The sequence below is a fragment of the Humulus lupulus genome, chromosome 3, assembly GCF_963169125.1.
Source record: "Humulus lupulus chromosome 3, drHumLupu1.1, whole genome shotgun sequence".
NCBI classification, from domain to species: domain Eukaryota; kingdom Viridiplantae; phylum Streptophyta; class Magnoliopsida; order Rosales; family Cannabaceae; genus Humulus; species Humulus lupulus.
Window position 1 is genome coordinate 74932731 of NC_084795.1, and position 22526 is coordinate 74955256.

At 37.4% G+C, this 22526-nt stretch overlaps 1 protein-coding gene across 3 annotated transcripts in view; it reads left to right on the top strand.

Moving 5' to 3' along the window:
* The first annotated feature begins 2044 nt into the window (after positions 1-2044).
* The window catches only part of LOC133822839 (protein PHYLLO, chloroplastic), a 36620-nt gene continuing 16138 nt past the window's right edge, over positions 2045-22526 (top strand). For 2 of the 3 annotated variants that reach the window (XM_062255282.1, XM_062255283.1), the window contains exons 1-6: positions 2045-2343; positions 2444-2659; positions 7566-7783; positions 9158-9275; positions 9402-9518; positions 22134-22229. In XM_062255282.1, coding sequence (XP_062111266.1) covers positions 2179-2343; positions 2444-2659; positions 7566-7783; positions 9158-9275; positions 9402-9518; positions 22134-22229 — 930 coding nt within the window. In that variant the 5' untranslated portion in view covers positions 2045-2178. Of the gene's footprint in view, positions 2344-2443; positions 2660-7565; positions 7784-9157; positions 9276-9401; positions 9519-22133; positions 22230-22526 lie in introns of those variants that run through there. The other variant, XM_062255284.1, reaches the window with a different exon arrangement.

Sequence of the window (22526 nt, forward strand, 5' to 3'; positions counted from 1 at the left end):
AGGAAGCTCAAGACCTCTGGTTCTCCGATTGCTTGAAGAAGACGAAAGGACGAGAAGATGGTGGGATAGATTTTTTACTTTTTACATTTCAATTATATTTTATATTTCCTTTTTATTTACAATGTTTTTATAAAATTGTTTATATTAAAAATAAAATAAAATTCATTAAAGGAATTAAAAAAAACAGAAAATAAAAAAAACTGAGGGCATTGAGTCATATTGAAAAATTGTTTGATCGAAATCGGGCTCAGGGTATCATATTGTTTAATTTTGCAAAACAGAGGGTCCGTTTTGTCATTTAACAAAACATAGGGGCCAATTGAGTATTCGGGCAAAACACAGGAGCCAAAATGATATTTTTCCTACGAATAAACTGCACATTGTAATAAATTATAATAGTTGTTGATCCCATCCTTAGAAAATATGTCTCCACACAGTAATAATTATCTTAATATTAAACATATATATGCTATCTTATACATACTAAAAGTTTATGATAAAATTAATTATCAATTTAGACTTCTAAAAGAATTTTGTATGTATAGATATGTACATTTTAGCTATATTTTTATGTCATTTTTGTTAATCTATGTTTATACATTGAATTTAACATGACTTATCAATTATTATTTAATTTAGATTTCCATGTGTATGTTTCCAACATTTTATAGATATAATTCTGATAAGTTTTAGCCTACTCATAGTAATAAAAATATATTGGTCCCAACATTATTACTATACAAAGATTTTAGTGTATGTTCTCCAACACAATAAGAGGTGAGTTTCCAACACAGAGACATGCACATAAAATATTTAGATGGTTGCAAGTCTATAGCAGATAAAAAAAATCACAAAACTCAGTCTTTTCCACAAAGTTTTTACTAATTATATAATATAGCATATGCTTTACCACACATTAATAATTTCTCTTTCTTTTCGATGTCAATTAATTGTTAATTATTTTAGTAGAGCGACACTTAAAAAGACTCTATTTGATAATTGTTAATTAGTTTATGAACATGCTAAAGAGGTATAAAAAAAAAAAAACAAACTTAAATAAAATAATTTTATTAGAAAATATTCCATCATCAATAAAAATATAATTTGCATTAATGTAAAATTATTCAAATTTATTTTTGTGGAAACATTGCCAATAATTCAAATTGTTGCAAAGAAATTATCAATAAAAAAATGGACAATCAAATTATATGGAGATCGAAAAAAATAAAGCATATAAAATACAAATATTTTACTATTCACTTTACGAAGATGACACAAGATGAGAAGAAGACATCTTTATTCTGAATTACAAACAAAATTTAAGAAACATTTTCTAAAATTATAAGCAATGTTCTGGTTTAAATTTATTTTTAATTTCATTTTTACTTTTTTACTTATGTATTAATGGCATACATTATATAACAAATCTTCTTTGATAATTTACAACATTTATATGATAATTAAGAATAATAAAAAAATTACAAAAAATAACTAACTTGCATTTGCACGTTTTTTCGGCCTAGTTAAAGTATATTATGATGCATATGAAATTTCCATATATATATAGAGGATAATTTTTTATAGGGTTTCACTTTAAGCTTTAGTGGTAGGATTTTCAGTGTTTCTCGATTCGTGAACAGTTTTCGGCGTAATTTTTTTTTATGACCGTGTATATTGTAGCTATTTAGAGCATCTGTAAATTTTTAGAAAATTCCGAATAGTTTATAGTACCGAAAATTAGGTTCAAATATGTTATTTTTCACACGTATAAAAGAATTAGTAACGCGTGCAACAACATATTTGAACCTAGTTTTCGGTATTGTAAATTATTCGAAATTTTCTAAAAATTTGCAGATGCTCTAAACAGTTACAACATACAAAATCGGCCGAAAACTATTCACAGGGGTAAACAATAACCAATAAGAGCCCGAAGATAAAGTGAATCCTATATATATATTTTCATCTTCTCGTCACGTGAGCAAAGTTTATCGTTAACATCTTCTATCTTGGTCTAATCTATGAATTCGTCCGTTTGCGCTATCCCAGATTCCACTCTAGGTCTCCGATAATATATACCATTATCAGCTCACCTTATATATCTTTCTCCTTTCATTCATATTCCCATTCCCATTCCCATTCCCAGTCTTAGTTCCTTCTCTCTCCGACTCCTCTTTCACCATGAGTTTGAAACCTCAAACTATCCTCCCCAAAACAACGCTCTTTCTCCCACTCCTGGAATCCCATTCCAGAAGGTCTTTCCCGAGCACAACACCTTCTCCACTTCCACCTCTTCTATTCCTCCACCGCAGCTCCCTTCGCCTCCCCAACAACCCTCGTTCCAAGGTATGAGCTTATTTAATATATATCTGGTTTAAATTTTGGAATTGGGATAATGATTCTTCTGCCACTGCTCGTTTTTTTTTTTTGGTTTGCTTCTGTTCAGGTTGTTCAAGGGCTCCGATTCGATGGTCCTGTAATGGAGATTAACGAGATTTTGGAAATGGAGGACGGAGAATTTGAAATGGAGACTTGCATTACGCGTACTCTGCCTCCGGCTTTGACGCTTGACCATGGGCTTGACAGAATCAAAGAAGCTGTGGAGAATTTAAAGCTCAATCCTCCTCCCACTTCTGCCTCTAGCGGATTCTTCAGGTTTCAGGTACAGTTGTGTTATGCAACAACAACACCAGATTACACAAAACCCAGAAATGCACCAACACAGGACTTACACAAAACCAGAAAACAGAATAAGAACACACTCTTACGTGGTTCAACTAGAATTGATTAGATTCTAGTCTAGTCCACGGGCATAACAGCTCTCACTTATTTTATTACTCTGAAAAAGTTTCTGAATGTTACATCTCAAATAAAGGAACAAGAGATCTATTTATAAGACATAGGTTCAAGCTCACGTGTACAGGAAATTAATTATAGAATTGGTTGAGACAAGAAATTTGACCAAGATAGCAAAACCAATAGGATAAGAGTAAATGTACAGCAAGATTATTAGTCACCATATACAACATATCTCCACCTTGACTAATAATATCACCATAAAAAATTTCACTATGTTCATCCAGCAGTGATCTGTAGTAAATTTAGACCGTGTCTAAATTTTGCTGTTGGAAGCACTTTAGTAAGCATGTCAGCTGGGTTGTCTTCAGTAGATACCTTGCTAAGCTTCACACTTCCTTCTGAGATTACATCTCTGATAAAATGAAGCCTCACCTTTATGTGATTAGTTCTTTCATGGAACACCTAATTTTTGCTAAGATGTAGAGCACTTTGACTATCACAAAATACAGTCACTGTTCTCTGATTCAGACCAAGTTCTCTAGTGATTTCTTTAAGCCATAGGGCCTCTTTTACTGCTTCAGTACAGGCCATATATTCAGCTTCAGTAGTTGATAAAGCTACAGTAGATTGAAGATTAGCTTTCCAACTTATAGTGCAGCTATTTAGTTGAAATACAAAACCAGTTTGAGATCTTCTTGAGTCTAAATCTCCTGCATAGTCAGAGTCAACAAAGCCAATCACACTTGATGTATCAGTTTGTGAACCATATACTAAACCTGTAGGAGAAGTACCCTTTAAATATTTCATTAGCCACTTGACTGCCTTAAAGTGCTCAATTCCTGGATTATTCATAAATTTGCAAACAATACTAACCTGGTGTCTGGCCGAGTGCATACCATGAGGTACATGATACTTCCAACGATGCTGGTATAAGGTATTCTTTTCATATAGTCTATATCAGCTTTAGTGATAGGAACTTGAGAAACAGAAAGTTTAAATTGTTGCCCAATAGGTGTACTTACAACCTTAACATCAGAAAAACCAAACCTCTTCAGTACCTTTGAGATATACCCTTCTTGAGATAGTTTGAGCTTCCTGTGATGCCTATCTCTAATGATTTCTATTCCCAATATTTTCTTAGCTGAACCGAGGTCTTTCATTTCAAATTCCCTATTCAACAACTTCTTTACTTTGTTTATTTCCCCAAGGTTCTTGCTCGCAATTAACATATCATCTACATACAAGAGTAGATAAACATCAGCCTTTGAATTCCTCACATATACACAACTGTCATATGAGCTTCTCTTAAAACCAGACTTGGTAACAAACTCATCAAACTTTCTATACCATTGTTTAGGCGACTGTTTTAAACCATACAAGGATCTTTTTAACAAACAAACTTGCTCTTCCTTTCCTTTCACTTCAAAGCCTTTTGGTTGCCTCATTAGGGTTTCCTCTTCTAAGTCTCCATGTAGAAAAGCTGTTTTTACATAAAGCTGTCCTAATTCCAAGTCTTCTGTAGCTACAAGACTTAAAAACATTCTAATTGATGTGTGTTTCACAACAGGTGAAAAAATTTCATTGTAATCTATACCTTCTCTCTAAGTAAAACCTCTAGCTACTCACCTTGCCTTGAACCGAGACTTCTCTACACCAGGAACTCCTTCTTTGAATTTGTATATCCATTTGCAACTCACTACCTTTTTGCTAGCTGGTTTTTCAATGAGTATCCATGTGTTGTTTCTATGTAAGGAGTCTATTTCTTCCTTCATTGCCTTTTCCCATTCCATATTATCAGTCGAGAGCATTGCTTCCTCATAAGTCAATGGTTCATTACCACTCATTTTAGCTACACTTAAAGCATAGTGAACAACATCAGCAAAACCAAATCTTTCAGGAGCCTTCACTGCTCTTCTTTTCCTGTCTCTGACCAGCTGATAATCTTCATTTTCTTCAGATGTATCTTCATCAAGTTCAACCTGTTCCTGATCTTCTTCTTCTTCAATTTTAACTTCTGTTTTGATACCTGGTTTGCCTTGAATTTCAGTACTTGTTTCCTCTACCTCCACCTCGAATTGCATACTATCTTTACTGCTATCTTCAGCTGTTATTTCAACATCTTTATTCTTAATTTTCAGAGCGTCCTTGTACAGAATATCTTCCTTAAATACTACATCTCGACTGATGAAATACCTTTTATGATCACCAGATTCTATACTCCACATCTTGTACCCTTTTTCTCCTTTAGGATAACCAAGGAAAATGCACTTCCTTGCTCTTGGCTCCAACTTATCCTGTCTAACGTGGGCATAAGCAACACACCCAAATACCTTGAGATGTTCATACTTAGCAACTTTTCCAGTCCAGGCCTCAATGGGAGTTTTGAAATCAATAGCAATAGAGGGACATCTATTGATCAAGTAACAAGCTGTAGTAGCGGCTTCTGCCTAGAAATTTTTAGGTAATTTTGAGCAAAGCAGCATGCACCTAACCCTTTCAAGAATATTTCTATTCATCTTCTCTGCTAAGCCATTTTGTTGAGGAGTCCTTGGTACAGTTAAGTGCCTGCCTATACCATTTTTCTTGCATAATAAAGTAAATTCATCTGCACAAAACTCCAGCCCATTATCTGTCCTTAACTTCTTTATTTTCTTACCCGTTTGATTTTCAAGTAATGTTTTCCACTCTTTAAACTTGTTAAAAACATCATTCTTATTCTTTAAAGTATAAATCCAAACATATCTTGAAAAATCATCTACAAAGGTAAGAAAATACCTTGCTCCACCTCTTGGAGTGGTTCGAGATAGCCCCCACAAATTTGAGTGCATGTAATCTAAGATGCCCTTTGAAGTATGCTGTCCAACACCAAATCTCAGCCGGGTGGATTTTCCATAAACACACTGCTCACAGAAGTCAATTTCCTGAATCTTGTCCTTGCCAAACACACCTTTCTTCTCAAGAATTTTGAGTCCTCTATTGCTAATGTGCCCAAGCCTTCGATGCCATATAACTGTTGGATTCTGGTTGTTTTTGACAGCACCACTCACATGTCCTTTGTATGTGTTTCCTTGAAGAATGTATATGCCATTTTTCTTAACTCCTCTCATGACTATTCGAGCACCTTTCATTATTTTCATGAGCCCCTTTTCAATCTTCACCAAGTAATCATCCCGATCTAACATTGCCACAGAAATTAAATTTCTCTTTATGTCAGGAACATATCTTGCTCCTTTTTGTTCTGTGACAACACTATCGTCTGATTTAATTTTTACAGTTCCAATCCCTATAATGGAACATGAACGATTATCCCCAAGTTTAACAGTGCCACCATCAAATTTTGTGTATTCACCGAATTGAGTTTTATCTGGACAAATATGAAAAGAACACCCAGAGTCTATTACCCAATCTACATTCAAGTAATCTTTAGAAACAACTAAAACCCCTGCACTTTCATATCCATCATCATCTTCAACTTCAGTGGTCACATCTGCACTTCCATGTTTTTGATTGTAGCTTTTCAACACTGGACAATCTTTCTTAAGATGAGAAGTCTTGTTACAAACAAAGCACCTTCTCTTGAACTTATAGCCTACCTTTCCCTTGTTCTGTCCTTTTTTATCCTTGTTTTCTTTCTCTTTCTTGAATGATTTTCCCTGAACAAACAATCCATCACCATTAGGCTCTTCTTTCAGTTCAGATTTCCTCTTGAATTCTTTTGACATCAATGCATTCTGCACTTCCTCAAGTGTCAAATTTTCTCTACCATACATCATATGGTTTCCACAAAGTGTTCATAACTTTCGGTGGGAAGAGAATTCGGAACAATGATTGCTTGATCTTCATCATCAATCTTAATATCTATATTTTCCAAATCAAGAATTATCTTATTAAACTCATCTAAGTGGTCTTCAACATTCTTACCTGGTGTCATCTTGAATGAATACAATTTCTGTTTCAAGAACAATCAATTTGCCAAGGATTTGGTCATATACAAACTTTCTAGCTTCAACCATAGCTCAGCTGCAGTCTTCTCCTTCGAGACCTCACGCAGTACCTTGTCTTCCAAACTCAGAATGATAACACTGTGGGCCTTCTCGAGAATATCAGTCTTCTCTTTCTCAGACAACCCAGCTGGAAACTTGGATTCTCCCAATAACGCTGACTGAAGTCCTTGCTGAACCAACAAAGCACGCATCTTGTCTCTCCATAATCCAAAATCGTTCTTGCCTGTAAACTTCTCAAGATCAAACTTTGCATACCCCATTTTCTTGGCTGTTCACCTGAATCTTGAATCTGAGATCAACACTCCACCCTTCGAACAACCTGGCTCTGATACCAGTTGTTATGCAACAACAACACCAGATTACACAAAACCTAGAAATGCACCAACACAGCACTTACACAAAACCAGAAAACAAAACAAGAACACTCTTACGTGGTTCAACTAGAATTGATTAGATTCTAGTCTAGTCCACGGGGATAACAGCTCTCACTTATTTTATTACTCTGAAAAAGTTTCTGAATGTTACATCTCAAATAAAGGAACAAGAGACCTATTTATAAGACATAGGTTCAAGCTCACGCGTACAAGAAATTAACTATAGAATTGGTCAAGACAAGAAATTTGACTAAGATAGCAAAACCAATAGGATAAGAGTAAATGTACAGCAAGATTATTAGTCACCATATACAACAAGTTGCGTGTATTTGTGTTGATTTGTAGTGATACAACGTCGTTTTAATGTGGATTTTGTGATTGAATTTTGCAGGTAGCTGTGCCTCCTAGTGCGAAAGCTTTTAATTGGTTTTCCTGTCAGCCAGAGTCGTCTTCTGTATTTCCTTTGTTTTTCATATCTAAGGATACAAATGAGCCGAGTTACAAGTCTCTGGTTTTGAATGAAACTCGTGGGGTCTTTGGGATTGGTGCTGCTGTTTACTTCAAGCGAAATTCTTCTGGCGCCTCAGGAAAGAAGAATAGGCCCAAAAGGTTTGTATCTTTGACGTCTTCAATTGCATTGTCAGTTTATTGTTAAATCTTTATCAAATATGGAAGAAAAAGTTTGTAACTATTGGTTTGTTGTAATGAAATTAGAATGATAACTAGAATGTAGTGGAATAAGAATGTAATCGAGAATAATATTAGTTAGGATGTTTGGTTTATTTCTAAAATGAACATTGGAATAATTATTTTGTTTGGTTGATTATAGGAATAAAATAGAATAAGTGTTGTATTGAAAAATATACTTTAATTGTTTTTAAATATTTATATCTTCAAAATTGAACTAAAATTAAAAATAGGCTAATGATTTCGATACATAACAAAATAATAATATTACTTTAGATAATTTGAATTGATTTATTTTTATAATTTTAATATGTAGATATATATTTAAAAAAATATTGTATAAATTATAGCATACTAAATATAATTTTACATTTAAGAAGGGTAAGATAGTAAATTTTGTTTACTTCTAGTGCCATTATATTTGGATATTATATTTGCACTCCAAGAATATCTATAGGCACCTCATTAATTAAAAAAAATTTAAATCATTTTTAACACTTTTTATCAATATCTTTTTGACATTCTTTAATTTTTTTTTATCAATTTCAATTATTTTTTTTTATCTTGTTTTCATAATTTTTTTTATAAAAATAATGTATAATTTTTTAGAAAAAAAACTTAGTTCAATAAGTTTTTATATATTTTTTTGTTTTAATTTTTATTTTATTTAAATATTTAAAATATTTATTATTTGTATGTATTTTTTAGAATATGAAAAAGAAAAAAAATTAGAAAAATGTGAGCATAAGTTAAAAGAAAATATTATATATTAATTTTAATAAAATAAGGTGTCTTAAACCAATTTTAGGTGCAAATATAATGCGCCTTATTTTTATAGTTCCTTTAGCAAAGGAAAATCTTTCCATAGCTTGATGAGTGGAATCTTTATTCCACTAAATGATGGAATTAACATTCCAATGGAATCCACTTTTTCATTCCATTCCAATCTTCATTCCACTGTACCAAACATTCTCTTAATATTTCACAAACAAAGCCATAAAGTTTGATGCTTTTCACTTGGGTGTTTCTTTTCTTTCCTTTCATTTTTTTTATAATTTGAATTGAGTACATTTTGACTGTTCTATGTGGACATGATCTGAATTTTTTGAATTGGTAAACAAGTTGTTTAACATAGGGCAAGTCATGTGGAAATTGATTGCCATACACTACATGGGGATAAATTGCTATTTTGGTTTTTTGATAGGAAGAGTATCATTCTTGCTGTATGAGATTTAAATGTAAAATTATGGATTCTTTGTGCAAAATAGGCTAAACAGAGTGCATAATTTTGTTCAGATATATCTCAAATGAATCATCACCAATAATGGCTTATGGTTTTGTGGATTTTGATTTCAACAAAGAATTGTCTGTCATGGAACATCAGGCAGAATCTTATTACTTCTTCATTCCTCAGGTAAACTTGTGAACCATAGATTTCACCCCACATTTTTGTCGTGATTCTTCTGTTATATTTCCATTGAGAGTTACTAAAGTTTGCTGCTGTTGTCAGTATTGACTCTTGAGTATATTATTTGAACAGATTGAGTTAAATGAGTGTGAAGGTGTTTCTATTTTATCAGCAACACTTGTGTGGTGTAATTATTCCTTTTCTACATTTGAGGAAGCCCTAAATTCTTTTGAATTGTCTCTTATCCAGGTACTCTAAGTTTGTCATGCTTCTGGTTATATTCTGTTCAAGTATTTATTGTATTTAGGTTGATCAATAGTATGAGATCATATTCAACCAGGTGATAACGTAGAAGATTCTCAACTATAATTTATCATACCTCTGTAAATACTTCAATTGTCTGTTGAAATCTTCCCCTCCAAAAGAAACTGAAGATAATTAGTTGTTTGAGATGTTATAAAATTTATATACTGAATATTTTAGAAAAGGCTATATGTTGCATAATAGGTTTGAAAGGCCACCCCTTACATATGTTTATGTAGGATTTTGTGAATAATACTTCTAATCTGATTTAATTGATGAATAGTATGGCCTATATACAGGCTGAATACAAAGAGCTAGACAAAAAAATAAGGAAAAAAGAGGTGGTGGCAAGTCTGAAAGAGTGTTTGGATTTTCTGAGGAGGAAGGTGAGGTCGGATTGACTATAGAGGATTGGATGTGTTTTCTGGACTGATATCTGGTTGGATAGGAAAAGAAGGCAAGGAAGGACCCGTTGATTGATCTGGTTGGATAGGCAAAGCTGGCAAAGACTGAGCACTTGGATGTTTGTGTGCCACAACATTGGGTTGAGGAAATGTAGCTTGATGATCCTGAAGAGTTTCCCAAGGCTGATATTCCAGTGAATGCTCTCCCTGAAGACCAGATTTGGGAAAGAAAGATTGATGTTAAAAAAAGGTGACATCCATAGTGTTATAGACCTTTTTTGTAATTGGGGAGTAACATTTGTACCTTTTTTGAGTGTTGAAATACCCGATGAAGAGACGTGTGAGACTTTGGATCAAGTTTTGTTCTTTTGTGATCATAAACATGGACAAAAGTTGTTCATCCGAAAACTTTGAATGGAAGGTCCGAGGAGAAGGCTGTGGTATGAGGGAATGTTGCAAGTAACAAATTTCTTGGGGCATTGAATTGTAGTACACGACTAGGCATACGATAGATGGGATAGGTGGCTGTGAGTAAGGCTTCCCCCAAAACTGTTTAGGAACATAATAGATCTAGAAATTTCAAGAAGATGTCTGTTTTTTCTCCCAGTCACACCATTTTGTTGTGAAGTATCAACACATGAACTAATGTGAACAATTCCTTGATCTCACAAGTATGAACCAAGAATAGAGTTAAAATATTCCTTTTCATTATCAGTTTTCAGAATTTGGATCTTACGGTTAAATTGATTTTGAATCATGGAATGGAAAATTTTAAAAATTGAAGCAATTTCAGATTTTTTTTCTTCATAAAGAATGTCCATGTTGGTCCTAGTATAATCATCAATAAAGGATATAAATCATCTACATCCACTAATATTTGTTACTCGCGAGGGTCTCCAAATATCACTATGTATCATCGAAAAAGGTTGTGAATGTTTGTAAGGAAGACTGGGATAAGAGTTTCGAGTATGTTTAGCAAGTTGACAGACTTCACAATGAAAGAATTTTGGTCTTTTGTGGACAAATAACTGAGGAAATAGTTTTTCAAGATAACCAAAATTTGGATGTCCAATTCGAAAATGTCACAACATGACGAGATTTTCATTCGAAACAGACACAAAAGTGAAAACAGAATCTAAATTGAAACGGTTACCACAACTTGATTTGTGAACTTGTTTACTTTTAGGAGAATCCTTGAGGATATAGAGCCCATCATGCATTTCTGCACTGCCAATCACCTTCTCCTAGCCCTCAACCTGAAATTCACAAAGATTTGGATAGAATTTAGTTACACAATTCAGATCTCGAGTAAGTTTACTTATTGAAAGAAGATTATAATTTAGTTTAGGGACAAATAAAACAGTTGAAAGGAGAAGGTCATCTGATAATGTTACAGTGCCAGTCTCTATCACTTTTGAGAGAGATCCATGGGCAATTCTGACTGTGTAGGAATGAGCACATGGTTTGAAGGTGGTGAAGACTTGGAAATTACCTGTCATGTGGTCGGAAGCCCCTGAATCAACTATCCAAGTACTTTTGTTGGAGGTTGCAGTAAATGTGTGAGATGTAGAACCTTGATGACAAACTATACTGACATTTGCCACTATTCTGGACCCCAAACTTTGGGGTTTTGTCGATCGGGGGTGGGGCAAGCTTTCTGGCCAGGAGGTGAGATTAGAAGACAACTTTAAAATGGATTTCTAAGATTGAGCCTCAAAGAACTAAACCCTAATTTTTTTAGGGCAAAAAAAAAAAAAATTTTTGGAAAGATTTCCAATTTTGGACTACAAATGTTCTAATACCATGTCGGATTTTGTTAATAATACTTCTAATATGATTTTATTAATGAATAGTATGACCTATATATAGGCTGAATACAAAGAGCTAGACAAAAAAATAAGAAAAAAATACAACCTAAACTTAATTGTCAATTACAACCTAAAGTTAGCTGTGCAAAATACTCTAGGTATTTACAATGATATTTCTATAATTTATGCTATAAGGAATAGGAAGACTTAAGGTAGGCTAGCGGCAGCTGATTAATTGTAGTGGGATTGGTTACGAGTTAATTATGAGAGGTTAGCTTGGCTGTGTGTAAGGTACACGGTAGTACCAGTGGGGTAATGAATAAAAGGGAGAGTGAGCTCCTAGTCAGTAGGAAGTAATTGGTAGGGTTGTAACCCAAGTGGGAGAGACCAGACTCAAATTCTGGAGTACTCAATACAGGTGCCATTTTCCTTGTTCTACCTTTCTATTTGCTGTTTGGCAAACCAGTTTGACAGGACAATCCTATCAAAGTGGTATCAGAGCACTCGATCGGCATGGGACCAAAGAAGGATCCTCAGTTGGAGGTGTTGGAGGAACGGGTGGAAGCGATTCACTTGGAAGTTCACCGGGATTTGCAGGAGTTCCGTTCGAAATTGTAGTAATTTCCTAAAGAAATGGAGATGATGAAAGCAGAAGTTTAGAGGTTACCGACAATGGAGAAGAAGATGGACTTCTTGGTGGCTCACTTGGCACAGTTGTTGCAAGCCTCAGGGAAGCCGACCTCGAGACGATACTGCCATGGATGTTGATCGTCAACCACGGGCACTGGACAGGGAGATTCATCAGCTTCGAAGTCGATTTCGCCTGGTGTTTAGACCACACCATCTCCATCATCGGCGATAGGGGATTCGTCGCCAACACCGCCTCCGTTGGAGCCCTATTATTCTGGGCAGAGTTTTAGTCATGATTATAGACCCCCGAGAGTGGAATTGTGTTTGTTTTAGGAAAGAATCCGGATGAGTGGATATATAGGGCGGAGCGCTATTTTTGTTGACTCGAATGACTGAGTCGTTGATGTTAGAGACAACAATCATCGGGCTGGACGGCGATTCCTTAACCTGGTTTCAATGGGAGAACCAGCGCTGACCGATCACTTCATGGACCAATTTGAAGAAGCAAATCATCCTTCGAATCCGAGACTCACCAGTGGGACCCATCTCCGAGGAATTGTTGTCGGTCACACAGACGACCATTGTTAAGGTGTATCGCCTTCGATGGGAGCTGCTTGCGTCTTGGGTGCCTGATGCACCTGGCCACATCCTTGAAGGGAGCTTCGTTCATGGGCTCAAGGAAAACATTAAGGCTGCACTATACAGGCCCAATTCATGGACACGGCCCAGATGATAGAAGAGGGCCACCAATTGCTGAGTACGGGTCAACTCATTCGACCAACTTTCGCCAAACCGGTTGTTAGCCCAATTACACCTCTGAGAATTTCATTAAACCCTTTTATGGCTAGGTCCCTCACACCATCAGTTGCTGCCGTTTCTTCTCTAGCATCGACCACCACCAAGGTCGGCATTGCTCCAAACGTCGAAGCCATCCCAATTCCGAAGACTCACTGAGGGCCGAGTACTAGTACAAGAAAGCCCATAGGGTATGCTGTAAATGTGATAAGAAATTTTACCGTGGTCATGAGTGAGCACAAATTTTGCAAGTATTATTGATGACAGATGAAGAGGATTCGACACCTATGGAGGAGTCACCACCACCATCCCCACACTCAGGTGAAACCATGGTGATTGAGGAGACTTTGGCAACTATTTCTCTTAACTCTTTGGTGGGCATTTCTTCTGCGCATACTATGAAGCTTGCTGGACACATTGGGCAGCAACCAGTTACTCCCCTGATTGATAGTGGTGCAACCCACAATTTTATCTCCATTGATGTGGTCTTGGCGACAGGTATCCCTATCACAACTACCACGTGTAATGGGGTACTCTTGGGGATAGGGGGCAAAGTCATATAAAGGGTATATATGCTCAAGTGGAGTTGGATTTGGGAGCTCTAAGGGTAGTTACTGACTTTTAGCCATTGGAACTTTGGGGGGCTGATGTGATTCTCAGTATAAAATGGTTGGAGACTCTCGGTAGCATGCAAGTGAATTGGAGGACAATGGTGATGAGGTTTGAAATGGCAGGTGCGTGGGTGGCTTTGCAAGGGGATCCTAGTTTATGCAAGTCTCCTATTTCGCTCAAAGCAATGATTTTATCGGTGGAGAAAGAAGCTCAGGGATTTTGGGTGCAGTTAGGGGCATTATTGGGTGAGGCAGATGGTCTACCGCAGCAACTTCCACCGGCAGTAGTGTCGGTACTTTAGAGATTTGAGTCTGTGTTTGAGATGCAATTAGGTTTGCCACCCACTCGGTTTCGTGAGGATGCCATTAATCTTCGAGCTGGGGCAAGTCCGATTTCAGTACGACCATACAGATATGCACAAGTTCAAAATGATGAGATTGATTGACTGGTAACGAAGATGCTGCAAGCAGGTATTATTCAGCCAAGTACAAGCCCGTTTTCGAGTCCGGTGTTGTTGGTTAAGAAGAAAGATGGGAGTTAACGTTTTTGTGTGGACTATAGAGCTCTAAATCGCGAAACGGTGGTTGATAAGTTTCAAATTCCGGTTATTGATGAGTTATTGGATGAGCTTCATGGTGTATGAGTGTTTACCAAGCTGGATTTCAAGTCGGGATACCACCAAATTAGAATCACGACTCGAGATGTGGAGAAAACGACATTCCGCACACATGAGGGGCATTATGAGTTCCTAGTGATGCCTTTAGGTCTCACCAATGCCCCGACAACTTTTCAAGCCCTTATGAATGAGGTGTTTCGCGATTTCTTGAGAAAGCTTGTGTTGGTGTTTTTCGATGATATTCTGATCTATAGCCCGTCATTGGAGGAACATCTACACCACTTAGCTTTGGTGTTGGAACGCCTTCACCAACATAGCCTCTACGCAAATAAGAAGAAATGTATGTTTGTTCAAGAGAGAGTGGAGTATTTGGGTCATGTTATTTCAGCCCAAGGAGTTGCAGCCAATCCAAGCAAGCTTGAGGCCATGGTAAATTGGCCCACCCCGAAGTCGATCAAGGAGCTACGAGGTTTCTTAGGACTCACGGGCTATTACCGAAAATTTGTAAAGGGGTATGGTAGCATCGCAAAGTGCTTTACAAATCAGTTACAGAAGGATGCTTTTGGCTGGTCACAAGAGGCTAGTGAGGCTTTCCTTCACTTGAAACAAGCAATGTGCTCGGTTCCTGTGTTAGCTTTACCAGATTTCTCAGTGCCATTCATTGTGGAGGCGGATGCTTCAGGGGCTGGTTTAGGGGTTGTGTTAATGCAGAATGGGCATCCTATTGCTTATTACAGTCAGGTTTTATCGTCTTGGGCGCGAACTAAGTCCATCTATGAGAGGGAGTTGATGGCAATAGTGCTGGCCATCCAGAAATGGTGTCCTTATTTGTTAGGGCGTAAATTTCTAGTGAGGACGGATCAACGAAGTTTGAAGTACTTGTTGGAGTAGCGATTAGTGGCCTTAGAGCATAAAAAATGGCTCACTAAAATATTGGGGTACGACTTTGATATCCAATATAGCCTGGGGTTGGAAAATAAGGCTGCAGATGCCTTGTCTTGAATGCATTGTGAAGTTTCTTTAGCTGCCATTTCTGTTCCAAACGTGCTGTCTATTTCGGATTTATAAGCACATGTAGTCTCTGGGATAAGATCAAGTTTTGGGTTGCCACTTGGGTGTATAGATCAAGAGGTTTTGAGGGAGTTTCTTTTTTGGATCTTTGTAGGGAGTGGGGTAGTTTGTGGCATAAACAACTTTTGGGGTGTGAGGGTCGTTGTGTGTTTTCTTGACCCTGTTTTTATTTTTGTTACCACGGTATTCCTCCGCCATAAGTGAGGGCTCTCAATGTTATTGAGAGGGGGTCAGTCTTTGATCTCTGTCTCTTTTTCAAAAAAGAAAAAACATGTAGCTGCTGATCTGACATTATCCAAAGTAATGAAGGATTTGTCTGCAGGCCAGCAATGTAGCAATGTGGGGGGTACTCATTGGTGCAAGGCTGCCTCAAGTTCTGTGGTCATTTGGTGATGCCCTCTTCCTTTCATTTCATTCCGTTATTGCTGTAAGAATATCATAGTAGCAACGTGGGGGGGCACTCAGGAGTGTTCAAAACGTTTCAGCGAATAGCAACTGACTTGTATTGGCGAGGCATGAGGAAAGACATACAGAAATTTGTAGCGGAATGCACAGTTTGTCAGCAGAATAAGTATCTAGCTTAGTCGCTGGCCAGTTTATTGCAATCATTACCGATACTTGAGCAAGTTTGGGAAGATATCTCCATGGATTTTATTGAAGGCTGCCAACTTCGATTGGGTTTAACTCTATTTTTGTGGTGGTGGATGTCTTGAGCAAGTATGGTCACTTTATACCACTTCGTCATCCTTTTTCTGCTTTGACAGTGGCGACAGTGTTTGTGCAAGGGGTTGTTACCTCATGGGTTACCTCGTTCGATTGTATCCGATCGAGACAAGATCTTCCTTGGTCTCTTTTGGGAAGAGGTCCTTCGTTTGCAAGGCACCGCTTTGAAGCAGAGCACAGTATGGGCAAACAGAGGTGGTCAACCGTTGTTTGGAGACTTATCTTTGTTGTTTTGTTAGTTCAAAGCCCACTCAATGGATCAAGTGGCTGCCTTGGGCGGAGTATTGGTATAATACCTCGTTTCGCTCTTCAGTTGGCATGACCCCTTTCCGTGCACTTTATCATAGAGAACCCCCTCTGCTTCGGTTTGAACCAGCCAGTACTAAGTTGTCGGCAGTAGAGCAGAATCTTCAAGCTCGAGATGATATTCTAGTCTTGCTGAAATAGAATCTGCATCGATCCCAATTGAGGATAAAGGTTCAAGCTGATCGTAAGTGACGAGATGTGCAGTATGAGGTTGGTGATTTGGTCTATGTAAAATTGATACCTTACCGTCAGTGCTCAATGAGAAGCTCCCTCTGGATGTCTATGTAAAATTGTTGCCAAACGCCTCAATGAGAAGCTGTCCCCTCGCTTCTTTGGGCCTTTTCCTATGGTGGCATGCGTGGGCATGACAGCGTATCGTCTCTAGCTCCCTCTGGATGCCACTATACACCCTATTTTTCATGTTTCGTTGCTTAGAGCTACCCTTGGACCAAACCAGCAGGCCACTGCCTTGCCGCCAAGGTTGACATCAGAATGGATATTAGAACCGGAATTGGTGCTGGAAGTGCGGCCAAGACTCATAAGGAAACTGCTCCTGATCAAGCCTTGCCGAATTTTCTCACGAACAAAATGACAATCAATTTTGATGTGCTTAGTCCGCTCATGGAATACAAGATTAGATGCAATATGAAGAGCAGCTTGGTTATCACACCATAATTTTGTTGGTACTGAAGTCTTAAGTCCTACTTCAGTCAATAGTTGATGGATCCACATTACCTCACACAAGACTGTGCCATAGCCCTATATTCTGATTCTGCGCTTGATCGTGATACAACATTTTGCTTCTTACTCTTCCAAGAGACCAAATTCCTTCCAACAAAAATACAATAACCTGAAGTAGATCTTTTATCCACTTTAGAACCTGCCCAATCTGTATCTGAGAAACACTCAATATGCGTGTGCCCATGATTTGCGTACACGATACCTCGTCCTGGTGCTCCTTTCAAGTAACACAAAATTTGCTCTAACGCTGCCCAATGATGAATTGTTGGAGATGACATGAACTAACTGACAACACTAGCTGAGAATGCAATGTCTGGACGAGTCACAGTAAGATAATTCAACTTTCCAACCTACCTGCGATATCCTTTAGGATCTTCAAATGGTTCCCCATCTTTTGTAAGGTGCACATTAGGACTCATTGGAGTACTACAAGGCTTTGCTCCCAATTTTCCTGTCTCAGTTAACAAATCAACGACATACTTTCGTTGAGATAGAAAAATACCTTGTTTACTCCGAGTTACCTCAACTCCCAAGAAATACTTAAGCACCCCCAAATCCTTCGTGTGATACTGAGTATGAATGAAGTACTTAAGAGATGAGATTCCTCTAGTATTATTTCCAGTAATAACAATATCATCAACATACACAACCAATAAAATGATACCGGCAGTTGATCGTTTATAAAACACAGAATGGTTGGACTTACTTTTCAGCATACTGAATTTCTCAACAGCCTGACTAAATTTACCAAACCAATCACGAGGACTTTGCTTCAAACCATATAAAGATTTTCGAAGACGACAGACTCGCCCTGACTCCCCCTGAGCAACAAAACCAGGAGGTTGCTCCATATACACCTTCTCCTGAAGATCTCCATAAAGAAAAGCATTCTTGATATCTAGCTGATGTAGAGGCCAACGATGAGTAGCTGCCATTGAAATAAACAATCGAACAAATGTCAACTTAGCAACAGGAGAAAAAGTATCACAATAGTCCACTCTATAGGTTTGGGCATAACCCTTAGCAACAAGACGGGCCTTTAATCGAGCAATTGGTCTATTTGGATTGACCTTAATCGTGAATACCCATTTGCACTCTATGGCCCGTTTTCCTGAAGGTAAATCGACCATGTCTCAAGTACCATTGTCATCTAAAGCATTCATCTCTTCTATCATTGCATCATGCCAACTAGGATGCGATATGGCTTCACGAGCAGTATTAGGAATCGAAATAGAATCAAGGGAAGCAATAAAAGAACAAAAAGAAGATGACAAGTGATTATAAGAAACAAAAGAAGAAATAGGATAAGTGCACTGATGTTTACCTTTGCGTAGCGCAATTGAAAGATCATCGCTTGGGACTGGATCTGATAATGAAGAAGCAGGTGCAGGATATGAAACAAGAGGCAGACGCCTGGTGTACACTTAAATAGGAGGCGGAGGCATGTCAGGAGTTGTGGCTGAGACAGGGTGAGTAATAGGAGACTCATCGTGAGTAGTGTCTGAGATAGGTTCAGAAATAGGAGATTCCTCAGGAAGTGGGTCAGGGGCAGAAGAAGTGATAGAATATACCAACAAATCATCATCATCCTCCCCCTGTCGACTAGGAATAGAGGAAGATGAAAAATAGGGTGTGTTTTCCATGAAGGTAACATCAATGGAGACAAGATACTTGTTGAGATTTGGACAATAACACCTATACCCATTCTGAAGACAAGAATAGCCAAGGAATACACACTTCAATGAATTAGGCTATAATTTAGTGACATTTGGACGAACATCTCGAGCAAAACAAGTACTACCAAATATCCTAGGATTAACAAGAAATAATGACTTGCCGGGAAAAAGAATTTTATACGGGATCTCACCATTAAGAACAGAAGACGACATGCGATTGATAAGAAAATATGTTGGAGAAACGGCATCGGCCCAAAAATGTTTAGGAACATGCATTTGAAATAAGAGGGCTCGTGCAGTTTCAAGAAGATGTCTGTTTTTACATTCTGCTACACCATTCTGGGATGCAGTATCAACGCAAGAGGTTTCATGAAGCATGCTATTAGAGACCATATAAGAATGAAATAAAGCAGATGTATATTCTTTGGCATTATCACTTCGCAAAGTACGAATAGAAACATTAAATTGATTCTTAATCTCAGCACAAAATGCACAAAATATAGAAAACAACTCAGAACAATTTTTCATCAAATATAACCAAGTTACACGAGAATAATCATCAACAAAAGTAACAAAATACTTGAATCCAGGTTTAGACAAAATAGGAGAAGGACCCTAAACATCAGAATGAACTAATTCAAAAGGAACACTAGCACGTTTATTGACTCGTGGACTCGAACTAAGACAATGGTGTTTGGCAAATTGACACGACTCACAATCTAATGAAGACACCTTACTATATTGCGGACAAAGTTTCTTGAGCAAAGGAAGAGACGGATGACCCAATCGACAATGAGCCTCAAAAGCGGAAGTGACACTCAAACAAGCAAAAGAAGTTGGTGGCGGTCCTTTACCAATAATCTTCTTCGTCATAAGATCCTGAAATAAATAATGATCGGAAAAGAATGAGATGCAACAATTAAGATTACGAGTGAGTTGACTAACAGAGAGCAAATTGAAGGATAAACTAGGTAAATGTAAGATAGATGACAAAGTAAGCAGGGGTGTAGGAGTAATAGTGCCAGACCCACGAACACAAGATGGTGACCCATGAGCTAAGGTAACAGTAGAAGTTGAAGTGTGAGAATGAAAAGTGGAAAAGAGATGGGAATTACCTGTCATGTGATCAGTGGCACCAGAATCAATGACCCATTTGGAGGATGAAGAGAGAAGACACGTATTAGATTTACCTGAATTGGCAATAGCAGTGACAGAAGTAGATGACGACTTGAGTGATTCCTGATATCGTGAGAACTTGGCAAATTCATCAGCAGAAATAAGAACGGATTTATTAGTGGCATCAATAGTATTTGCAACATTAACAGAGTGTTGCTGATTTTTAAACTGTAGCTTTCTACACTCAAACTTGGTGTGACCTGGCTTTTTACAGTAGTTGCAAATAATGCCTCCAGAATCCGGTGTTCGAGTTTCAACTCCTTGTGAATGACCTCCTTTATGCCCAGTTGGAATAGAAGATTTCCCAGGTGCCTAATTATTACGACTTACTAAAGCACTATTAAGAATAACAGAAGGAGTAATTTTCATGTGAAGAATACGACTAAAGACATCTTGTAAAGAGGAAACATCAGAACCAGAAAGAACCTGTGCTTTTGCAGAATCAAATTCAGGTGAGAGCCCTGCTAGAAAGCTCATAATAGCCATCTGCACTCCTTGGCGTTGTTGAACTTTCACATCAGTGTTAAATGGCAGCAACATATTAAGCTCCTCATACGTCTTCTTAAAAGACATAAAGTAGTTCATAAGGGACTGATTTTGTTTCTCCACACGGTAGAATGCTTTGCACACCTCATACATACGAGAAAGATTGCCTTTTCCAGAATACAAAAATTCCAAATAATCTGTTAGTTCTTTAACAAACTCACAATGATTGATCAAACCAATTACCTCACTGTCAATAGAATTCCGGATTTGAAGGAATAAGCGAGCATCCTCCCTGAGCCACGCCTGTCTTGAATCATCTTTTTCTTTAGGAGGATCATCAGTCAAGTGGTCATCTTTGTCACTACCTTGTAGATAAAGCCGAACAATCTTACACCACTCCAAATAATTCGAACCAATCATTTTATGGTCCGTGATTTTAGATATCACAGGAACCACATCAGACGAAACCACGAATTTCGTTTCTGATTTATTCTCAGCCATAACTCCTTAAAGAAACACAACAGAAAACACGAAAAACCAATGTAGAATCACAACAAAGATCCTAGAACAAACCTTGACAGTTGCAACTACAGAAACTAGGTGTGCAAAAACGAAGCACTGATCAACTAGAAACGCAGTGGAGACCAAATGGAACAAAAAGGGCTGCTGGAGACGATGCCAAGCGCTCTCACGCGTCGGCGCGTGGGAGGTGGTGCTGCGACTTGCGGCGGCACGTGGGGCCCACGCTCAGGGGATCTGGCAGCCGGACTTTTGGGGAATGGAGATTGGCGGCTGGGGTATCCTTTGGTGTGGGCGGTGAGAATAGTAGACCAACAGAACTAGGGTTTCCGAAATAAACCCTAAAATAGACTAAACCCTAATTTGTGTTTATGGAAAATCCCAAAAGAAAAAACCCTAATTTTGTAGCAAAATTTGAATTTTACAGACTAATGCTTTGATACCATATAACAAGAGGTGAAGAGAATTGTATTCACTTGTATTTCAATGAGAAATAAACATATATTTATATACAAACTAGGGAAGCTATTCTAGGAAACTGAGAGAATAGAAAACGAATTAGTCCTAATTTATAGCTAATTTACAGTTAATATGAACAACTAATATATATAGCTAACAGTAGGGTTGTAACTCAAGTGGGAGAGACTAGGCTCTCGAATTCCAGAAGTATTCAATACATGCGCCATTTTCCTTGTTCTTCCTTTCTATTTGCTGTTTGGCTAACCTGTTTGACAGGACAATGCTATCAGATTCTCAACTATAAGTTATCATACCTCTGTAAATACTTCAATTGTCTGTTGAAATCTTCCCCTCCAAAAGAAACTGAAAACAATTAGTTGTTTGAGATGTTATAAAATTTATATTACTGAATATTTTAGAAAAGACTATATGTTGCAGAATAGGTTTGAAAGTTGATACTAATAATTTTCGTACAGAAGATATTTTATCTAATAGTGTAATTCAAAGGTTATCACCTCATCTTTTAGTGATCTTTTCAGGCTTATTCTCACTTTTTGCCCACGGCAGAGAAATGTTACACCAGAAACGCTACGCTGAGAAAGCTAAATATGGTTGAGGACAGAACTATTCCTAAGGTAAAGAAGTCTACTCTACATTTCGTATACATTTTGGACAAACTGATTTATTCATACTGCAATGCTAATAATAATTAGTTTAGTATATAAAGCCATTTGAGTCTAGCTCAAGTGGTTGTGTGGGTGTGTTGTGAGTAAGAGGTCTCTAGATATAAAGATTTCTTCTTTTATTTTTTTTATTGCTTTCACCAATTAATGTGATTGTATCTTTTAGGGAATTACAAGTCTAATATTTGTCTCTAAAGTATGTTTAGTATAGAATTTTCAAATCTTCTTCTTTGGCTTCCTTGTTGCTGT